This window comes from Hypomesus transpacificus, chromosome 26 (assembly GCF_021917145.1).
Source record: "Hypomesus transpacificus isolate Combined female chromosome 26, fHypTra1, whole genome shotgun sequence".
Lineage (NCBI taxonomy): Eukaryota > Metazoa > Chordata > Actinopteri > Osmeriformes > Osmeridae > Hypomesus > Hypomesus transpacificus.
The window spans coordinates 2,764,994-2,788,000 of record NC_061085.1 but is presented as its reverse complement, the minus strand read 5'-3'; the positions used below and the strand labels follow the sequence as shown (position 1 = coordinate 2,788,000).

The following is a 23,007-nucleotide window of genomic DNA, read 5'->3' as shown; positions in this document are numbered from 1 at the left end:
TTGCCAACTGCCCTTAAAAATAACGGAAGGAGAATAAGTTGCAGTAGCGAGTCAACAGACTAATCAAAATGTTACCCTCATCTATTAAAGACGACGAGTACAAACCTGATAAATTCAATCTCCTTGCAAAGATTTCTGGATGGTTTAGGTAACGTTGGCTAAAGGTCTTGACCAAGCTTTAGTTTGATTATGTGATAGCCAGCATAATGCTAATATATACTTGCTTTTCTTGACTCAGTACTTGGCTACAACTAGCTGAGATCCGATGCAACAGCTGGTTTGCTAGTTGATAAGCTGCTTTAAGTGGACATTCAAAAGTATTTTAGTTACCTAACCCGAATTGTATTCTGTCAGTACGACTTATGACTGCAACGTTTGCATGTCTGCCAGTTCATGTGAAGCGTAACACCTACAGTACAATGACATTTGGAAAAGAACCGTAACGCATGCCGTTAGTGCTTGTTGGCACTACTTGCTAGTTCCGGGGTCTACCTAGTCCGACAAACAAAATGGTTTAAACCGCATAGCAAGATCTAGTCCGTTTTCCAGAACAGGTCAAGTGATCGTAAGCAAACGCTTTGCTGTACAGTGCTAGCTTGCAATTTTTTTCAGCGACGCTCTTTAACATCAAACAACACATCAAGTTAATGCAAATCCTCTTGTTGTCTTTCAGATCCATCCTCTCGGATAAAACGTCACGAAACCTGTTTTTCTTTTTGTGTCTGAATCTGTCATTTGCTTTCGTGGAATTATTGTTCGGCATATGGAGTAATAGGTAAGTTCATTTAAAGGGTGAGAACCTTAAAACACACAGTCCATGTTGAAATGTGCCACGTGTAACTTATCTTTGATGACGATGCTCAGTTGGTTGCACAGGATAGGCATAGAGTCCAAGTCTTTACTCAATGTAGGCCTAATTTGTGTACGCAAGGCCATATCCATGGAGTCGACATTGCAATTAATTTCATTTTAGCAAATTTCTTGGCATCCTGGAGGAAAAAAAATCAGTAACACATGGTATGAACTTAAAAATGAAGTTATTGGGAGCAAAGCTGCTAAGCTATGGAGGACCAAACCTGCCATATTTAGAAATAAATCAGTAACACATGGTATGAACTTAAAAATGAAGTTATTGGGAGCAAAGCTGCTAAGCTATGGAGGACCAAACCTGCCATATTTAGAAATTAATCAATCAATCAATAAATACATGTCCACATCCATGCATAAATACATAAATAAAATTAATATACATCAATTTAAACCTAGGTAACGTTAGGAATACATTGAGTGAGGATTTTTTTTAGATTATAGATAATTGGTTCTTGGCAACAAAAATCACCAGTTAACTTGATTTAAATTTGCAAGAACTATAGACTTATACAATAATGGGCTTAAGAACTGACAACACAAGTTATACGACTTAGTCAGGGTTCTAAATTAACTTTTTTGATCACCAGCCAATTTGTGTTAATTTAGAACCCTGCTTACAGTTCTCAAGGACGCACACACGCTATCTCAACTGCGGTGTGAAGCGCATGTCCGTGCTATTCTCCGACATGCACTTTAACAATCACTGCTGATATACAGACAATCAAAATTTCCACTTGCCAAATTCTTTCCGGTGAAAATAAGAACAATTAGGAGTTTCACTGAATGCATTTGATCATTTTATTAATATTGTTGGCATGAAAAACACAGAAAATGAAGTAAAATTAAGCACAGAAGTATAATGCAAGGGTATGTGAAATCACCAACACGTGACTTAGTAAGGACACGATTTATTGTAAATGGCTAAAACGTCCATTCGCATCATGATGAGATTGACTCCTGCCAATGCATTTACAGTAACATTTTGTCCTAAGCAGGCTTTAATTAAACTGACCTAATATACTCTTTATTAAGAACAGTGTATTTACATTACACTAGACTGTGTCAGTAAGCAACATAATTTTTCTTATGCGTAGACTACATGCGGCAATCCTTACAAAACATGACAACATTTTCATTGTCAAACACAAGCCATTCCCAACCCGTCAGCCATTTGGCATTACATTTTCTTTTCTTCGTTTCTCTAGTGCTATCCTCATCCCCTGCCTCGTTCCTCTTCTCGCCCCCAGAACTTTGTCCTAACCACCGCCGCATTAAGTTAACTTTTTACTTTATTACTCTAGCTAGCTCTTATTACCTCCTATGATCCGCTATGCTTCGTTTGACTTCTTCCTTGTGTTTTCTGGTGGACGTTCGTTTCCACGGTTTCTCGCGCCGGTTTCACTTCAACTGCGCGCAGCCAATGGGTGTATAAAACGTTATCACGTAGCATAACGGCACAGTGTTCATGGGAAACTCAGGAAGTACTGCCAGGGGGATAAATGACCGAGAACCATGCCGAAAACAGAGCCCTTTGTATCATTCATGTAATGCCTCATGTATCACCGGCCAAACTGGCTAGTGAGTTTTTATTAACACCCGCCAAAATGAATTTTAACCCGCATTTGGCGGGTTGGCGGGTGTTAATTTAGAACCCTGCTTACAGTTCTCAAGGACGCACACACGCTATCTCAACTGCGGTGTGAAGCGCATGTCCGTGCTATTCTTCGACATGCACTTTAACAATCACTGCTGATATACGGACTCAATTTTTGTACAGCCTGATTTCTAATACCGTGGCGGCAGAAATTAAGCCATGGAGGAAACACTGCACTATATATTATCATTCCAGGTTAAGAATACCAATGGAGGCTGTGTTTGAAATCGTAAATCAAACTTTTGTCAGCATTTTGAGTGGAAATGTAATTTGCATTTGTAAGCTACAGGTGTACTATTTGTGCACGTCGGGCTGGCCCTCGCAGCAGAACGACAGTTTAGTGGCCGCTCTGTCCATTCGCGCACCTCACAGTTGCGTATTGATCAGACAAGAAGACACGCTTATCAACTTGATTATTATTGATCAAAACAGAACGAGGGTTTGTCTGTAGCCTACTTGAAACATACTATTGAGAACATATTCGCTGACATAAATTGCACGCGTGATGAACACAGTTTTCTTTTAGTTTTTTTATCGCAGACTTTTTTTGCCTTTGGCGCTCGGGATTTGTCATTGGCGCTTGGGAAAACGGCTTTGGTGCGTGCCAAAATTTTCTCTATATAGGAAAAACCCTGAAGTCTCGGTGTAGTCCTGCGCTCATCAGATGCAGGCCTATTAGAGGTCACCAGAAGCAGTCATAATAAAAAGATTTTTTAAACAGCTTAAAACAATCTTTTTACCAAAGCATTTTACAAATTTGATCTTGGAAGGGTTTTATTACTTGTATTATTGTTTTTATTGATTTTTTGGATTCCCGCAAAGACTGCGGCTTGTGTTTTGTTGAGTTTTATTATTATGTTGACTTTATATTGGGAAACCACAAAGACTGTGACTCGAGATACCGCAAAGACTGCGGCTTGTGTGTTTGGAATACCGCAAAGACTCTGTCTTGTGTTTTGTTGAGTTTTATTTATATTGGGAAACCACAAAGACTGCGACTTGTTTGTTTTGGATTACCACAAAGACTGCGTCCTGTGCTCAGAAGGGTTTTATTACTTTTATTACTTGTATTATTGTTTTTATTGATTTTATGTAAAGCACCTTGAGCTGCAATTCTTGTATGAAATGTGCTATATAAATAGTCATATTAATAAAAAAAAAACGGTGGAGTAAAGTGAATCTTATGGTGGCTGATTAACTAGCCACAGTCACTAACGGCACTAACATCAAAAACCCATGCGCTATTACCTATGGTAGAACATTATTTTAGCAGCTTGTTTCTGGGAGATAGCTAGCACTAGCTACATGAAGTGGCAAGACAGCTGCAGAAATGCCACAGGCAAAGGCCAGGGTGATTACAAGTAGCTAGCTATGTTTCCACACTGTGATATCAACACCCTGCATATTTGTATGCCCTTCGAATGGTTTGCTGTCGGTGGTCTAGTAGTTAGCTTAGCTGTAAAACTAACTTACTGGTCCAGGGGTCAGGTCTGCATTTAGGAGCAAGACGGAGCAAAGCCGGCCTCTCCAGGTGAGGGAAATTGTATTATGCCTGGTACTAGGATGTGCTCTTCTGTAGCAGATAATCCAATTCTCCAAAGCACAGAATGTTCCAGCTTTGTTAGTAGGGGTGGGGGAAAAATCGATTCACATTTGAATCGCGATTAAGTCTTCTAGCGATTCACATCGATTCACAAATGTAAAAAATCAACCAAAAAAATGTTATGATAAAAAATCGATTTTTAATCCATTCGTGAGCCATAGAATCGATTCGAATTGTGAGGTACCAAAAGGTTCCCACCCATATTTGTTAGCCAGCTCCAGTAAATGGCTACTAAACCAGTTTGCTAATAATCAGTCAGCTTTGTTTTCCCTGTATTTGCGCTGTTGAGCTGGTAGTGGTGGGACTGATAGATTTTTAAAGCAATTTACCCCGAGAGGGGTATCAAATGATGGATCAAAAATCCTGTAGATTAATGATGCCATTCAATATCTGAACGATTGCAGTGTTCTAATTAACTAATAATTCTAGTCAGAATATGATTAGAGAAAACTCTCCGTTGGGCTGTGACTATGGGGCGTGTGTCAACCGAGCTCGTAAAACAAATGCCTCTTCGTTAAATTGGATAGACCTACAACCAATCAGAGCAACGTAATATGTTGTTTGTTGAAAACTAATTCAACCCAAGTGCTCTTTGGTGACGTTGTTGATTACGTTACTGTTGATCATCTGTCCATCGTATAAAGCCCGCCCTGACAATGTAATTGGTCCGAACAGCTCCTGTTCGGATATAGTTTTTCCGCAATCGAGCCCCTCCAGACCCAATTTCCCGACCAAATTTTTGTTGGGCTGGCAGCCAGGCTAGTGTTTTTCTACTTGCAGCGCAAATAGCCAGTCACACCACATTACCTCCTAATTGGGTGTGCTCACGCCTTCGGCAATTGTTACTCAGCTGAAGGAGTTGGCTAGGATCATCAACATTTAGTGCCCTTAGAGGTGGCCAGGAAGAAGAGGAAGAAGGAGGTAAACCAGAAGAAGTGCTAGATAATTTAACAAGAGTTAATGTCTCGGAATAAAAAATGAAATTGAATATTACAAATTAGTGTTGGTGTATTTTGATCTACAGAATGTAATTTTACTCTGTGCATATAGGGGTGGGCCAGGGATGTCAGGGGGTTGGTGGGAATGTAGGTATGGATATTTGCCACGGGGCGAGGGCGTCAATTACCTCTCTCTTTTTTGACCATGCATGTGTTTGCATCCCTGGGATGCAGGTGTATTGGGTGGATGTGATACTGCGATTTGTTATTGTTTATTATTGTGTATATATATTGAATATATCCATATCTGAATGATAAAATTACCCAGTTTTCCTTGTTTCTTGCCTCTCCCAAACCATTCAAATAGCCTGTCTTGTTGCGATCTAGTGACACGTCATAACGAGGGTCCTAGAACTGCGGTCCTGAAAATTCACACCCGCCACTGTCAATAAAAAAAACAAATACCACCGCCTTTCGTTTTGCCAGAAAGCAGGGAATCACGATCTGCTGTCAGCAGTTTGCGCTACAGCTAGCAGGTTTCAGAGTCTGGGATCAGTTCACTCAGCCATGTCTCCGTAAAGCACAAAACGGAAGATGAATGGAAGTATCTCTTACAATGTACTACAAATAAAAAATATAGCAAATCATCAGAGCGTGCATATCACTGCCTGAAAACTTGCAGCATGCGATCTTGCGTAGAAGCCGAGTGGGGTACGTTGCAACCTGAAAGATTTTGTCTTGGCCGGAGAAGATAATGTCATTCGATTTGGATGTGATTCTTATAATAGGCATATTCCTTTTTCAACCCAGCGCGTTAGCATGAGTGAAGTAGGGCTAGACCAACTTACGTTTTTCAGGTGGTAGGCTACATCATTTTCGACGTCGAACTATGAAAAATAAACCGTTGTTGGCAGAGTTTGCATTCAAGGTTTTTCAAATCATCTGGTACTTTGTAAATGTACTTTAATGAAATGCCACCATACCACAGATGTCTTTGCCATTTTGACTAATAACACCGACAAAGCAGGCTACGGCAGAGTTTGTAGTTCTGCAGCCAATTGTGCTCGTGCAGTGTGCACAAACCAAAACAAAGTGCAGATTAACGAAGGGAAAACAGTAACACCTTTTCTTTTAAATTATATATTTTTTGAGTTGGTTTATTTGTCTTAAATAATATAATCTACAATTTCTGTTAAACATTTCATTTATTCAGCAATGATGACACAAGCGGGAATCCGATCTCACACTGCCATATGGTAGCTCGACTAAAACAATCTTACTCGACCAAGAGCATATCGACCAGAAAATCGACTAGTCGACCAAGTGGGGACAGCTCTAGTGCGCTCCGCGCCGGTGAAGTCGCACCAAAGCACCGGCCCGTTTACCTCTCCTACGACGTTTCGCTGCTAGGACAAAGCTGAGGGTGGCTTTGACTAATTCCCACTAAGTCTGCTGCTGGAAACAAAAAAGTGGGAAATAAATCCACGTTGTAGTCCTGTTGTTTAAAGTACTTCTCTTTTTAGAAAACCCCGGATATCTTGGCAGAACACTGAATTAACAGACAAAGCAATACAAAACAGCGCACCTTGCGACCGTGGCAGCCATCCTCGGTGGCTCGGTGGCCTCGGCCATCCTCGGCTTGGATAGAAGTTCCAAGATGGCACATCCAGTTGTTGATTTCTTCAATGCATTTACCTAGCTCTTGTATGGGATTATAGTCCCCAGGTGATAAAGTAATGTAAATGTGTGTGTCGTCTGCATAACGCATAATTATGATACCACACTTTGTTGTTTTTCATAATCTGAGCAAGTGGAAGCATGTAGATGTTGAACAGAGGCCCCAGTATTGAACCTTGGAGAACACCACACATCCTCGTCAGCTCTGATCTGTAATTAGCTAGAGACACAAATTATTGTTGGTCCTTTAAGTAAGATTCAAACCAGTGAACTGCTGCGCCAGAGTCCTACCCAGACTTTTAGTCTGTCTAGTAGTATGTCATGATTGACCGTGTCAAATGCAGCACTAAGATCCAGTAATACTAAAACTAAAGTTCTGCCACTGTCTGTGTTAAAGTGGATGTCGTTGAAGACCTTAAGAAGAGCAGTTTCAGTACTGTGGTGCTGACGAGAACCAGACTGGAAGACATCCAGTGTTTCCCACACATAGACTAATTTGTGGCGGTGCGCCACAGAATCAACACCGGCCGCCACATATTGCGTTTCGTATTCGTTCAGCTGCATTTCCTTTCCCCTGCTCTCCCTCTGTCTCTCTGTCACTCATGGGTCTTTCTCACATATGCACACAGTCCCAACGTCAGCACCATAGAGTTAATATCACTACAGTAAGCTACTTTTGTCTTCCAAGATGGCGTCCCCATTCATTTCTATGAAAAGTGCTCAGTGGCGCAGTGAGGCAAGCGAAAGCGTGAGACTGGACGCAGCCATCTTTCCACTTCCGTGTCTTCCTGTCTAGCTTTAAACAGTGGCTCTTTTATTCCCTAGCTCCGAGAGCTCATGTAAATCGGCTATCGGCCAATGTGAACTTTTGTGCTCGTGCCCTGTTAGTATCCACCAGCACATTTGCAGGCAACTTTCATTGACTAAGCAAATAAATGGGTTGCTAGTTTACCCATTTCGGATTAGTTAAACTTAGCAAAAATCGGGAAAAATGATTCTATGAAAAAGCTAGTAGTATGAGCCAGGTTCGAGAATCAAACAAAAATGGGGGGAGATAGATTTGTAAATGTTGAATGGAGTTAAAAGAATAAAAACGACCGGAAGAGTCGGAAGCCTAACCGTACATGCAATACCACCTACATCCACCGGGGCCGTTGCTTAAAGCCGAGGGGCGAGAGGTGGGGGCTTGGTCAGCACACGTTAGCAACAATGCATACATACGCCGTTCTAGTAAGACCGACAGCTATATCAGCGAGCTTTCAGCATTAGTGCCGTAGCTAAAAGTCGAGGAAATGTTGAGGCTACTTTTCGCTGGGTACCTTACGCGAAGGTTCCCCTTCGTTCTTTTGGTGAGAAGTCTCAGGAGCTAGCTACTTACCCGGCATCATGGAGCCGACCAGTTAAATAGTTGTTTAGCACTAGCTTTGCTACATGCATAATGCAGAAATGATATGTTAGTTGTTGTTAATTTTGTGAAGATGTGAATCATTTTGGATTAATATTTAATGTAACAAATTAACTGTGTAACAAATTATTAACGAAGGAATTATTACGACCCCCCCCCCCCCGGTCTGACAACCCCTCCCCGCCACAACTAACTTTCTAATCTGTGGGAAACACTTACATCTAAACAGTTATTTTTGACAAATCACTTTTTCCCATTAATTTACTTAAAAATGGGAGGTTTAATATTGGCCTATACATTTTCATTATTTCAGGGTATAAACTAGCCTTTTTTGAGGGGTTTTATAACTGCAGTTTTTAGGGCTTGTGGAAAGACACCTGAGAGAAGGGATGTAATTTGTAAAAGATCAGTGGTCATGCAGTGTGATCTTTTTTTGAAAAAGTGTGTTGGTAGAATATCCAAGCTGCAGGAGGATGTTATCAGATGTTGTATAATGTCTTCTAGGCTTCTTTGGTTGATTGAATGAAATTGTGTCATGATATTTGAATGGATGTTATTTAAAGATGGGGACAGCACATACCCTGTGGTTGGTGTGGAGGCACCGACTGCTTGTCTAATTTATGAATTTTGTCAGCGAAAAAGGAGGCAAATTGATTGCATGCCCAGGTGGATTGGAATGTAGCAGTTACTGACACCAGAGGGTTTGTTAGTCTGGCAAGGGTAGCAAATAAGGCGCATGTACTTTTATAGTTTTTGGTTATGATGTCAGAGAAGGACTGTGTAACAAAGTTGAAAACTATACTTAATGGAAAGAATAGGCCAATTGATCAGAAGAAATTAGATGCGAACAAGAGGTAGCAGCAGTACTGAGTTGCAACATGTATTGTGATTTTTTTACTTGAAGACAAAGAAACGGTCTTACATGCATTAATAGAACAATCTCCCACAGATATCAATACAATCAATTACTTTCTGGGTGCACCCTTTGACTCCAATAACATCCGTATTACACAATTTGGATCACACAGAAACATAAAACAATATTCATGAATGTTGGTTCCAGCTCAATTAAATTATACCAAAGAAAACAAATCACCACCATTGGTGGTTTCAGAATCAGCTTGTTACCAGTCCAATATGAAAGAAGAGAATAGTTCGTCCTCAAAATGAAGGTTTCAAATCTTCCAGCTTTATGCTTGTGGGTTGGCTCGCCATCCAATTCAACGTATCCCAACAAAAAACCTGACCAAGACGGTCAAAAGTGTGCAATTGCCGTTTCCCAATACCGATGGTTCCAGGCTCTAAAAGATCAGTCTCTAATAATAATATGTTTGTTATTATTGCTTAGTTTGAGCATTTTGATTTACTTTATAATCGTTTTCTCTCTTTTTTTTTTTTCCTCTAACATACATCAAGCTCTTTGAAGGAAATCTTCCGTTTTTCTCCTAGGGGTTAAATCTTCCGTTTTTATCCTAGGGTTTTTCCCCGCTCTTTTGCAAGGGCGACCCGTCAATATCTAGGTGTCATTTAATTGGCCCAAACCACCAAACCATCTTAATCTGATAGGTTTACTCCACAGTCAGTTAAGACTAACATCCGTTTAACATTAACCCTTTAGTTTCTCTGCGTTACGACTGCCTTGCATTTGTAAGTTCCAAATTATAATTGCAATCTGCGCTCAGCTCTCCGACACTCTTTTCTTTATTCTGACCAGCGTGGCCCCTCCAAGGGGATCTTTTCTTACCCGAGACAACCTTCACTTTAGTGGGTGCGATGGCATCAATAACAAGTTTTACTTTAGAATTGAAGCCATCCACAAGCTCATTGACTGAGATGCAAGAGAGGGCTGGTGTGGAGGAGAACTTCGGAATAAATAGTTCACTGGTGTTTTTGATCTAACGCTTTGTCACAACCTCGGTTTGGACATTTTGTGTGCAGGGAGATGGCACTCTCAAAGAAAACACAGAAATGATCAGAGTGCAACAGCAGTCACAGCAACCTTAGAAATGTTCAGACCTTTGGTGATGATTAGGTCTAGAGTGTGCCCCTTGTTGTGGGTGGGACCTGTAACATGCTGAGTCAGATCATAGTTATCAAGGACACCACATAGTTCTATAGACCCTCAGCTCTTTCATGTGGTCAGTGAACTCCAGGTGGGGGGGATGAGGGGAAAATCACTATGTAATATGCAAATATGACAATCTAACAGAATGCGTTTAACAAATCAAATGCCAGTTTGGTTAGAATTGTGAAATGTTTATTGAAGGCCAACAGAATCGAGTATTCAACCATGCAATAAGCGTTTATAGTTAACTCACTACAAATATTTAACAAAGTCTTCTTGACCCCCCCCTAAACGTAGGCTACTGTTGAGCGCTAAAGTCGCTCTTCCGTGGCAAAGCACTGCAAAAGTTGGAAAGTTCAACTCATGTGACACCGGAGTTACCCAATCCAAATCCGTCCGATTGCGGTAGATTAGCCGCTGCAGTGCGGATTGCATTGTCATGACATTTTAAGTAGGGGTGCACCGATCCGATACTAAGATCGGATATCTGCCCCGATATTGACAAAATAGCTGGATCGGGTATCGGAAAATGTTGCTGATCCACTGGCCGATCCATCCTTTTCTTCACAGCACATTCTATGTCATTTTTCAGCAGCATGAGTTAACCGAACCTTTAGATGCATGAGTTCTAAATATTTCCAACGGTGCCAAGCATAATACTCGAAGCAATGCTACAAGCATGCTAGTGTTACCTGTTAGCCTTCTCATTAGTACATATTGAAGCCATACAGCGTTTGTCGCATAGACAAAAACTATCGGAAAATATTCAGTTGGAATTTTCGAAATCGCATATGCAAGCTGTGAGACCCGTATTCGAACGATCACATATGTGCGACGCTACTCGTTCTACACTGTAGATTCTACAGTATAGTAAAGTCGTTGAGCTGCAGGAATTCGGCGTGCTCCTATCATTGTGCTTTTGGATGTGCTTGATTAAATTGTGCTATTGTACTTTGCAGTACTACCACCACCCGTCAAAACATTTACTTTGCAGACATTGCAAACAGCCGACGAACTAGTTGGCATTGCAAGCGTGAAATATCTCCACATAGCAAACTCTTTGGCTCGCTCCATGTTGCTTTTAAGTTTCTGTCCACTGGTTGGACACGAGCTGTACACCGCACAGTGCAATGCTTCAAGCTAAAAACTTCCATGGTTCACACACCAGCGACAACAAATAAATACAAATTCAAATATTTTTACATGTTTACAATGTTTGGTAGCTGTTTGATTACTATTGTATGTTTGACCAATACACTATTTTATTTCTTCTTCTACATTTAATTTATTTTAATAGGCCCTACGTTTGATTACATTCTATTTTCGCATTTTGAATGCACAATAGTTTTTTAAATAACAAATAAATAAGAATGCAGTAGATTACATCTGTTATTTTGTTTTATTAGGAAAGTCTGGTGCCTTTTGTCTTTTCCACATGGTGGAAGGAAGGTTTAAGGTGGGAGGTATACAGTTTATTATTAATTCAACAACGGTATCGGATCGGTATCGGGTACACAAAGCCCAGGCATCGGTATCGGGACTGAAAAAGTCGGATCGGTGCATCTCTAATTTTAAGAATAACTAATATTTTGTGATATATACAGTCACCGTCAGTGCTTATGAATTATAACGTGATAAACATTTTAGGCCATACCGCCCAGCCCTATTATACAGTACTAATGTCAGTAGATGCCTGTCAAGAACGCCAAAGCCGAGTCATACAATTTTTCCCTGAAATAATTTGTGTTACTCCAACAAATGCTTCGTAACTAAAAGGTTTTGACTTTTAATTGACAATATTGACAACATGTTAAGAAACTTGTCTTTACTCAGACAACTTACTTCTTTATCTCCTCAGTTTTAAATTTGAAGCAGAAAATATAACACTGTAGGAAATCTTCCATGGTTTCCTCTCTGGCTCCACTTCGGCAAAAGATGGATGGACGATACATGTATTATTCACGCCCAGTGACCCCTTAACCAATTAGAAGTTCTTTTAGCTCATGTTGTCATGAGTATCTGGCAGTTTTCAGAAATAAAATCGGTGATTGGACACAAAGATATTTAAGGGGTCATTGATTGCAAAAGCGATTTTACCTTGTCATAGTTGAATAACGACAGTTTGGTGGGTAAAATGGACATACAGTGAACCTCAAAGTCCCATGACACCTCTATCCTATCTAAATCTCACAACTTGAAACTGCAGCTGTAAAACGATCGGTTTTGAAAAAGCATCACCTTTGTCACGCCCCATCATTCACATGCAGACCAGCCCTCTGGTGTTTTGTCCCTGGATCTCAGACACTAGTTTAGCTGCCCGCTGCTCTGTGTACGTCCATGTGTAACCGATGTGAATCGGTGAAACTCACTCCTCAGGTATGTAATGGGCCACCCGCGTCAATGAATAGCTAGCTTTTCTTTGGCGTAGCTGGTAGTGGTTGCGCTTGACAGTCCAGAGGTGGCAGGTTCGACTCCCGATGGCAGCGAACGACAGCCCTGGCGGAGCAAGACCACGTCCGTTACATACCCGTTACATTGGTGCCGTGACCCGGATCTCACGAGGTTAGTGCCAGCTAACCGCCGGAGTGAGTTTCAGAGGGGTGAATGTAACCGATGTGAAACTCACTCCTCAGGTATGTAATGGGCCACCCGCGTCAATGAATAGCTAGCTTTTCTTTGGCGTAGCTGGTAGTGGTTGCGCTTGGCAGTCCAGAGGTGGCAGGTTCGACTCCCGATGGCAGGGAACGACGGCCCTGGCGGAGCAAGACCACGTCCGTTACATACCGTTACACATGCAAACAACAAAGGAGAATGTTTGAACGTTTTTAAAGTTTATTGAAATTGGACCATCGTAAATGCAGTGTTCCAGGCTGTACTGGGAATGCTGACACTTTTTATAATCTTCCCAAGGAACCAGACACTCGACGGGCATGGCTGATGTTTTTCTATGAGGACATCCCTGTGAAGTTCGACAGTCATTTATTCATTTGCTCGAACCATTTCACCAAAGACAGTTTTGAATGAAAACCTTGAACAATTTAAAAAAGGATTTGCTAAGAAATGGTTTGAGTAAGTCTGCAACTTGGGGTCGAACTGCACAGGGATCTTGTACACAACGGTATAGACAAACATCAGCCATGCCCGTCGAGTCAATGTTGGCTAAACAAGCTCATCTGCTTTTTATGAATGCTGATTTGCAAGGAATGCAAGAACAGCAAGACAGCGAAAACATCTAGACTGTAGGCATGTAAACTGGTTTAGCTTGCTAACTAGGGGTGTACACTCAGCTCACGGTTCAATACGTATCACGATACTGGGTGTACAATACAAAATGTATCACGATATTTTGAACAACATTTTAAATTAAACAGAAATGTAGTTAAGATTTATTTCCAAAACATCAAACATATTCTATTATTCTTTGTTGTACATACAAATTAGTTATTCGGACACCTTAACCTGTTTTGCGTGCGGGCCCGAAACACTGCCCCCTCCTCCCCCAGTTATTACGCATAAAAAATCATAAATAATTTTTTTCGACTAGTACACATGTTATACATCGTTGGAAAGCTATGATTCTTGTGCTTCCATTGAAATAAACCAATTTAAGCTCAACTTGCAACAGAAAGTGCCGTCAACGTCTTTGTCCGATGACCGTTCATTCAACAATGCCAGAGAAAAAAGTTGTACTTACCTTCGATTACTTAGGAATGTCCAGGTATGCACACAACTCATCAAAACCTCATCTGCTTACATTCCCAAGGGTCCAAAGTATCAAACCATGTCGAGTAGTTGTCCAAACAAAGAATTATATCCACACATAGCCACGATCTTGTTGCTTCATTGTTACCGCTACACCGCTACACTCTGACCTGTTGATAGACACCTTGGTTTAGCCAATAGGAGCTTCCATGCCCCGGTGACAGTCCTCTAAAGCCAACCAGGTCTGTGCGTCCAGCCCGCCCCCCCGCCCACCCCCCCCCCCGCCCCCTCTACACGATTTTTTCTAACTGGCTTGGACTGACTATGAAAAGAGCTAGTTATCCTTGTAGCTTAGCGCTAGCTGTAAATGGCGATACCCCATATGCCAGGTTTTGTGGAGCCTTCAAAATAAAAGTCGATTGCGCAATATGTCAGTGTTCTTTGTGTGCCAATCCTGGGAATCAGATAAATCACTCCAATGTGTTCATGCTTTAGTTTTTGTGTTTCAGTAATACTAATGAGGGATTTAGCTGTTATATATGATAGTTCTAAGGACCACCTTTCATTAGAGATAACAATTATACCTTTTTATCCTAAGAATTTGACCTTGGTTAGAAGGGTCATTCTGGAGTCTCCAAAAGGCCCTTTTAGAAAACGCCTGGATGTACTCTTATAAAAACATGTGTCAAATATGAATATATTGTGGTATTATGTTTGACTTTTGATCTGAGTTGGGTAAGGCTTCAACCTGTGGTCCAATTCTGTCTTCCAGCTAATACCTACCACCTCTAGGCTTCTTCAGGCCTCTGTTTTCAAAACAAAATCTAGGGGGAAATAGAAACTTTCACTTTCCTTGTGTTCAAGCTTCTATTACTCAACACCAGTAGGACTGACAGGGGTCCTGACAACAAGGAACATAACTTCAGAGTGTCAGCTTTCAAAAGAGTCCATTTACATGCATGTATCCAAATGGTTCAAGAACAGCTTTCAATTTACATTACATTTACATTTATTCATTTAGCAGACGCTTTTGTCCAAAGCGACTTCCAAGAGAGAGCTTCACAAAGTGCATAGGTCACTGATAATAACAACAAGATAGCCGCACAGCATTGCGGGTAGTCAAAAACAAGAAGTACATATTGTGAACAACCAAAAAACAGTGCTAAAGGGAAGAAACCATAAGAGCATGTAGTTAAACAAGTTAAAAATTACACAACATTAATCTCTAAGTGCAGGTGTACCTGTAGGAAAGCAATAAAAATAGGATCAACTAAAAAAGAAGAATACAACAGTTTAAATCAGCTACCACTAACCAACAAGAGCAACAGTCTAAGCAAGAGTCATTGTGAACCTTGAGGAAACTAGCGTTGGATTCAGCAAACCATTCCTAAGTACCATTGTACTCCCGGAACAAGTGCGTCTTGAGCCTTCTCTTGAAGGTGGAGAGACAGTCCGTGTCTCTGATGGAGGTGGGGAGTTGATTCCACCACTGGGGTGCCAGGCAGGAGAAGAGCTTGTGCTGGGACCGGGCGGTCTTGAGAGGTGGGACCACCAGGCGGTTGTCTGAAGAAGACCGTAGGTGGCGGGTGGGGGTGTAAGGCTGCAGGAGAGACTTGATGTAGTCGGGCGCAGTTCCGTTCACTGCTCGGAAGGTCAGTACCAGGGTCTTGAATCTGATGCGGGCCGACGTGGGAGCGTCTGGGTAGATTGTAGACCAGACGGGCCGCTGCGTTCTGAATTCTCTGAAGAGGGCGGGTTGCGCATGATGGGAGACCGGCGAGCAGCGAGTTGCAGTAGTCCAACTTGGAGAGGACAAGTGCTTGGACAAGCAGCTGGGTGGAGTGCTCAGACAGGTATCTCCTGATCTTCCGGATGTTGTAGAGGGTGAATCTACACGACCGGGAGACCGCAGCAATGTGGGCCGTGAGGGAGAGCTCGTCGTCCATGGTCACCCCAAGGTTCCTGGCAGAGGATGAGGGGGTCACCGTCGCAGATCCCAGGGTGATTGAGAAGTCATGGGAGATGGAGGGTTTGGCCGGGATGATGAGAAGTTCTGTTTTGGCAAGGTTCAGCTGGAGATGGTGCTCAGTCATCCAGGCGGAGATGTCTGCGAGGCAGGCCTCAATCCTAGCTGAGATCCCCGGATCGGTCGGAGGGAACGACAGGTACAGCTGCGTGTCGTCAGCGTAGCAGTGGTAGGAGAAGCCATGGGAGGTGATGATTGGTCCAAGTGAGGTGGTGTACAGAGAGAAGAGGAGGGGACCAAGGACGGAGCCCTGTGGGACACCAGTGGAGAGCTGGCGTGGGCCTGACAGTTTGCCTCCCCAGGAGACCTGGTAGGATCTTCCCGACAGGTAGGATGAGATCCACTGGAGTGCAGTGCCAGTGATGCCCATCTCAGAAAGTCTGGAGAGCAGGATCTGGTGGTTAACCGTATCAAACGCCGCAGAAAGGTCCAGCAGAATGATGACGGATGACCTGGAAGCCGCTCTGGCAGACTGGAGGGCAGTGGTGACTGAAAGGAGGGCAGTCTCTGTGGAGTGGCCGGTCTTGAAGCCCGATTGGTTGGGGTCGAGCAGTTTGTTCTGAGAAAGGAAGTTAGACAGTTGGTTAGATACAGCACGTTCAATTGTTTTAGAAAAGAAGGGCAACAATGATACCGGTCTGTAGTTCTGGAGGACGGCAGGGTTAAGGGAGGGTTTTTTGAGTAAAGGGGTAACTCTGGCCTGTTTGAAGGCAGAGGGGAAGGTGCCAGAGGTAAGAGAGGAGTTTAGAACATGGAGCAGAAAAGTTATGATAGAGGGGGAGATGGTTTGAAAGAGAGGGGAGGGGACAGGATCAAGGGGACAGGAGGTGGGGCGATGAGAGAGAATGAGGTCAGAGAGCTCTGCCTCGGACAGGGGAGAGAAGGAGTTTAGACATTTAGTTGGGTCAGAAATGGAGGGTGAAGGGGTAGGAAGGGTGGGTTTAGGGAACCGACTGCTAATGTCGGCGACTTTTTTCTCAAAGAAGGAGGAGAAGTCGTCTGCTGTCAGGGTGGAGGGAGGGGGTGGGGGAGGTGGGTTAAGAAGGGTGGAGAAGGTAGAGAAAAGTTTGTGGGGGTTTGAAGCGGAGTTAATTTTGTTAAGAAAGTAGAGGGTTTTGGCACCAGTTATGTGAGAAGAGAAGGATTTGAGGAGGGAGTGATACTTATCAAGGTCCAGACCGTCTTTGGACTTGCGCCATCTCCTCTCAGCTGCTCGAAGGGTGGACCGTTCTTCACGAATAACATCCGTAAGCCACGGGCAGGGGGGAGAAGATCGTGCAGGCCTGGTAGACAGGGGACAGAGAGAGTCAAGTGATGCAGTTAAAGTGGTTAGCAAGGTGTTGGTGGCAGTGTTAGTGGGGTGGGACGAGAACTCGTCAATTGGAGGGAGGGAGGATGTTACAATAGAGGAGAAGTGGGAGGGGGATAGCGAGCGGAGGTTGCGCCGGAAAGTTACGAGGGGAGGGGAGGTAGGAGGGGTTGGAGGGAGAGAGACAGTGAATTGGATAAAGTAGTGATCAGAGATGTGCAGTGGGGTTACAGAGGTTAAGTCAGAGATACAGTTACGTGTCAGGACGAGGTCTAGCTGTTTGCCTGCCTTGTGGGTCGCCGGTGTGCTCAGCAGCGTCAGGTCGAAGGAGGTCAGGAGAGACAAGAAGTCGACAGCCTGCGTTCCTTGGAGGTGGATGTTGAAGTCCCCAAGGACTATCAGGGGGGTTCCATCATCCGGAAGGACGCTGAGGAGCATGTCCAGCTCCTCCACAAAGTCTGCTAGCGGTCCTGGTGGGCGATAAAGAACAATTAAGCATGCTTTAATAGGATTAGTTAGCATCACATAATGGTGTTCAAATGATTTGGCAGTAACAGAGAGTGGTGTGGATGTGTATTTAATATGTGGGGAAAGAAGCAACCCTGTCCCACCACCCCGCCCGGTTGAGCGGGGTGAGTGAGTGAAGGAGTGTTTGACGGAGAGAGCAGCTGGAGTTGCAGTGTTTACTTTGGGCATGCTGTTTAGGCGTTTTTAGGCACATTTAACAGTCTCCAGAACAGGTTAAATGGGTGATTGACTGTTTTTAGGGGGGTATTTCACACTGTTCCTTAAGGTCTCTGAATAGGGTATGTAACATTGGTTGGGCTGAAAATGGCCCGGGCGCTGTTCTATGCCCCCTGATGCTTCCAGTGAATTTGTCCCGGGAAAATACGCTAGGTTTTCTCCTTTTATGGTATGCTCATTAATATATAGATGAGCTGCGCGCTGATTGGTTGGTCTACAACGAGTGAAATTGCGGCGAAAATCCTGACACAAATCATTTCAGGGAGAAATTGTATGACTCGGCTTTGGCGTTCTTGACAGGCAGCTACTGACATTAGTACTGTATAATAGGGCTTTACATTGTCATAGGTTTTCAAAACTGTCCTCAGTTAAATGGTTCAAGCAAATAGAGGATCGAACTGCACAGGGATCTTCTCATAGACAAACATCACAGCCCGTCGAGTCTTTGGTTTCTTGGGAAGACTCTGAAAAGTGTCAGGATTCCCGGTACAGCCTGGAACACTGCATTTACGACTGCAGTCAATTTTCAATATCTTAAACTTATTCACTTTCTTATTTGTAATTCCTGTGAAACAGCTGCGCGCAGCTAGCTAAAAAAGTGTTGGAAATTTACGCAACCTCCGTTTATGTTCCTAGACCAGAAAACCAGAGGGCGGGTAAATGTTGGGGCGTGATAAAGTTGATGCTGCAACTTGTGACGTCACAAGTTCCGCTGTTTCAAAAGCTAGCATTTGCATTTTTTGTTGGAAAGAGGTTTCAATGGACTTTGAGGTTCACTGTATGTCTATTTTACACACCAAACTGCAATTTTTCAACTATGACAAGGTAAAATTGGTTTTGCAATCAATCGCTCTTTTAAGGAACAGTGTGAACTACCCCAAAAACCCAGTCAATGACCCATTTAAGGTAGGGGTGGGCAATATGGCCAAAATCTCCTATCACGGTATGAGTAATTTTATATCACGGTTACGGTATATATCACGGTATAGTAATTGATATAGTAAATATAGTCAATTTAATTAAGAAATTGTACTATATAACCATACCGTAATTCATCATCACACTTGATTATTTATTACAAACAAAAACAACTGCCTCACATGAGACAACACTTAAGTTAAAAACAAGACTCAAAGTTACTAGTACGAGCGTTCCGATTGGCCTGAGACTTCTCACCAAAAGAACGAAGTGGAACCTTCGATTAAGACATGTTCGTAGGTACCTAGCGAAAAGTAGCCTGAACTTTCCTAGATCTTAAGCTAATGCTGAATGCTCGCTGATATAGCTGTCTGTCTTACTAGAACGGCGAATGTATGTATCGTTGCTAACGTGTGCTGACGTTGCGACTATGTATGTGAGAAAGACGCGTAAGTGACAGAGAAACGGAGGGAGAGCAGGGAAAGGAAATGCAGCTGAAAGAATTCGCTACATGTTTAACCTTAATAGTGTTAAAAAAAAAAGTTTACGAAACGCAATATGTGGCGGCCGGTGTTGATTCTGTGGCGCATCGCCACAAATTATCTGTGTGGGAAACACTGAAAAGTATACCGCGGTTGAAACGGTATAGCCAAATCTCTCCCGGTAGACACATTTCTACCGTTGCACGGTATATACCGCCCAGCCCTACTTTAAGGCATAAACCATGGGAACAATTGTTCCCATATTTTAATGGTCCGGCAGCAAAGTCATAATATAGGTTTGCAAAGGATTGCCCAATTTCTTCCTTTTGATACAACTGTTTCAACTGTGTGCAGCTGCCAGAAAGCCTATCACCATTACCTCTTGTACTAAGGAAAATAAGAGAACCCTGTTTAATTCTACACTTCTCAGTATTTTAAAGTGTAAATAAGCAGCAACAAATGTATGCTTTTTGATCTGTGCAATCTTCATAAATAGGCTAATAAGTAGGCCTATGCATAATTATAAAAAAATATGAGTTGTAAAATGTAAGTAATAAAACGGCGCAACCTATATTCTCTGTTTGTCTTTATTTTCCCATCCGGCCCAACCTATATTCTCTGTTTATGTCTTTATTTTCCCATCCTAACTCGTCCCTCAATCTTTGCACTACAGTCATAAGCAGTCATAAGAAGATTGGTGATTCGGCCTTTGCTAATTATGCCCCAAAACTATGGAACAAATTACCCATAAATATTAGGGAAGCAAACACGCTAGACATTTTTAAAAGACGGCTCAAAACCTACCTTTTTACCGAAGCATTTAAGTAATTTTATCTCAGAAGGGTTTTACTACTTTTATTAGTTATATTATTGTTGCTATTTTAATTATTACTTTTATCACTTGTATTATTGTTTTTATTGTATTTATTGATTTTATGTAAAGCACCTTGAGCTACAATTCTTGTATGAAATGTGCTATATAAATAAAGTCTTACTATATAAATAAAGTCTTAGACAATGTCGGTCTCAAAATGTTCGTCTTGGTCCCGATTGCTTCTCTTGTATCCGTGCAAACTTATCGTTTGACGGTTTAGCCATAATTTACATTTTTGTGGCGAAAAGAGAAGCAAATGGATGCTAATTAGCTAGTCACAAGGTCACAAATCCGCGAGCTCATTAACTTCTTGGAGATAGCTAGCAAATCTATAGCTGCAAGACAGCTGCAGAAATGCCACAGGCAAAGGCCAGGGTGATAACTATTTTCTAATTTAACATTCTGATAATATACACAATTGTGAAATGTAATTTACAATATGATATACGCTGATATTTTTTGTACATCTACTTTTGGAAACAGAAATCAATTTTTGCTATTTCACATTACTGAGGCATTAGCATCATTAGCCTCTGTTGGATGACGCATACGACAGGGGTCTGTAATACATCTGTTTTCAACTGTTCAAATAATAAACATGCCTCACAAATGTTCGTTTTAGGATTGATTATGACATTAGAATATGGTAAGTAAACGATTTATTGGTAAAATTATCATTATATACATGCAATTTTAAACAAGCGTAGTTCGCTGTATGCGACACGGGTAAGAAAAACAGAATTCCACCTCTGTTTAGGAAGCCAACCTGCAACAGTTAATTTTTGGCATTCCCTGTACTTAAATCAAAAGTTCCAGATGTGTTTTTAAATTGGTGAAACAATATGTCGCTCAAATTAAGACCAATTCCTGTGTGAATGTGTGGCACTGGGGGTTTACTATTTTAAGATGTCTGTAATTGGCTGAGAGTCCTTTGTGCCATTGGCTACTAACCTGAACTTCAATGGCACAGCCTAAACTTGATCTCAATCTGTTCACAAAGGTCAAGATGTTTGGATGTTTTATATTAGTTAAAAGAATAGGTTTGGAGGTGATATAGTAAAAAAAAGAAAAGAGAACTGCCCCAGCTGCACATCTCACAATTTCCCCAGGAATTGTAGCCTCTATAGTTATTGGGTGTGCTTGCCTTTGCCTATATTCTCTAATGTATATTTAAATAATAATTATTATTATTTACCAATCACACTTTTGTCTTATTTTATGAAACCGTTTGTTCGGTATCTAAATCAGCAGCAGAGCCGCCAAATAGGAAGTTGGGTCGTATCTCAGGAAATCTTTGCTCTATTGACACCAATATTCAGGGTTTTTCCTGGGTCAAAAAAAAAAGCTCAAATTTTTTTTTTTTCGGTGCTCAAAAAAAAAATGTGTGTATATATATATATTTTTTTTTTCTTTCTAATCAATGTATTTATTCCCAAGTGTTTTGCACCCCCCACCCCCCCCCACACACACACACACACATATTTTCGTCCTATTTACCCTTAAGCAATAAAGTTATAAAGTATGTTTTAAATGGCATAAATGCTGCCAATTAATAATTGATGTAACAACTTATTGTAAATGGTCAGTAGCCTAGCCTATCGATTAACACACGCTTATCAACTTGATTATTATTGATCAAAACAGAACGAGGGTTCGGCTGTAGCCTACTTGAAACATACTATTGAGAACCTATTCGCTGACATGCATTGCACGCGTGAATAACACAGGTTTTTTTCCTTTGGCGCTCAGGATTTGTCATTGGCGTTTGGGAAAACGGCTTTGGCGCACGCCAAACTTTTCTGTATGTAGGAAAAACCCTGATATTGATATATGGACTCGACTAAAGACGTCAAAGGTTGTGGCATTTGACCTCTAGGGGGCGTTGCAATAAGCAAAACAAATTGGCACAGATTATTTTACGGCCAAGCCTCACAAAAGTTATCACATGGTTTTTTGATTTTCTAAACCGTTTATCCAGTACAGCCAATCAAAGTCGGTGACAAAGCCGCCAAAACAGGAAGTGAGGCCATATCTCAGCAAATCTTTGCTGCATTGACACCAAACTTGCTCCGTGTACTTGGATCCTTGTTCTGAGGATCTCAAGTGTTGTTTGGCTCATTGCTGCTTACAGCTTTATTTTATTCATTATATTCTGATGATTGACACTCTAAAATACAGAAATATGCGTTGTTATATAAAGTTCAGATATTGTGGCCAAGGTTTAGCAACATATTTTTATTTTTTTTTCTTTGTAATTTATTTGTAATGTGAGCAGCAGATGTGTTCACTCTGCTCCCATTTTCTCCTCTTGTCCTCTCCTTCCCTCTCTCTTCCTCTCCTCTGGTCCTGTCTTCTTAACACCATTGCTGGTTGTTGGGTGAACCTGTTGTGAATTAACTTTCCTTTTATCCTAAGTTAACGCAAAACTAGCAAGTGGAATATGCTCAAAACCTATTGGCTGTTACAATACAGTACAAGCTAATGCATGGAATGTATGTTAGCTAGCTAGACTAGAGAGTTCGAGTTAACGTTCCAACAGGAATCAAGCATTTAATTGCGAGACTATAACCTTCATGTAATCACAATCGACAGTGATATTACCTACCTAACACTGATTTTACAATATTTCAAACAAATTAAGTTAAGTTATTTATTGGGGACATTTTGAGCATATTTGAATATTGTGGGGGATTTGTTAAACCATGAAACATGTCATTTAAAGCCTTCACATTCAAACCAT

At 41.7% G+C, this 23,007-nt stretch overlaps 1 protein-coding gene across 2 annotated transcripts in view; it reads left to right on the top strand.

The window, feature by feature from the left end:
* The window catches only part of slc30a7 (solute carrier family 30 member 7), a 65,347-nt gene continuing 42,340 nt past the window's right edge, over positions 1–23,007 (top strand). The window contains exons 1-2 of one of the 2 annotated variants that reach the window (XM_047049719.1): positions 1–148; positions 674–775. In XM_047049719.1, the coding sequence (XP_046905675.1) occupies positions 69–148; positions 674–775 (182 nt within the window). In that variant the 5' untranslated portion in view covers positions 1–68. Of the gene's footprint in view, positions 149–477; positions 566–673; positions 776–23,007 lie in introns of those variants that run through there. The other variant, XM_047049720.1, reaches the window with a different exon arrangement.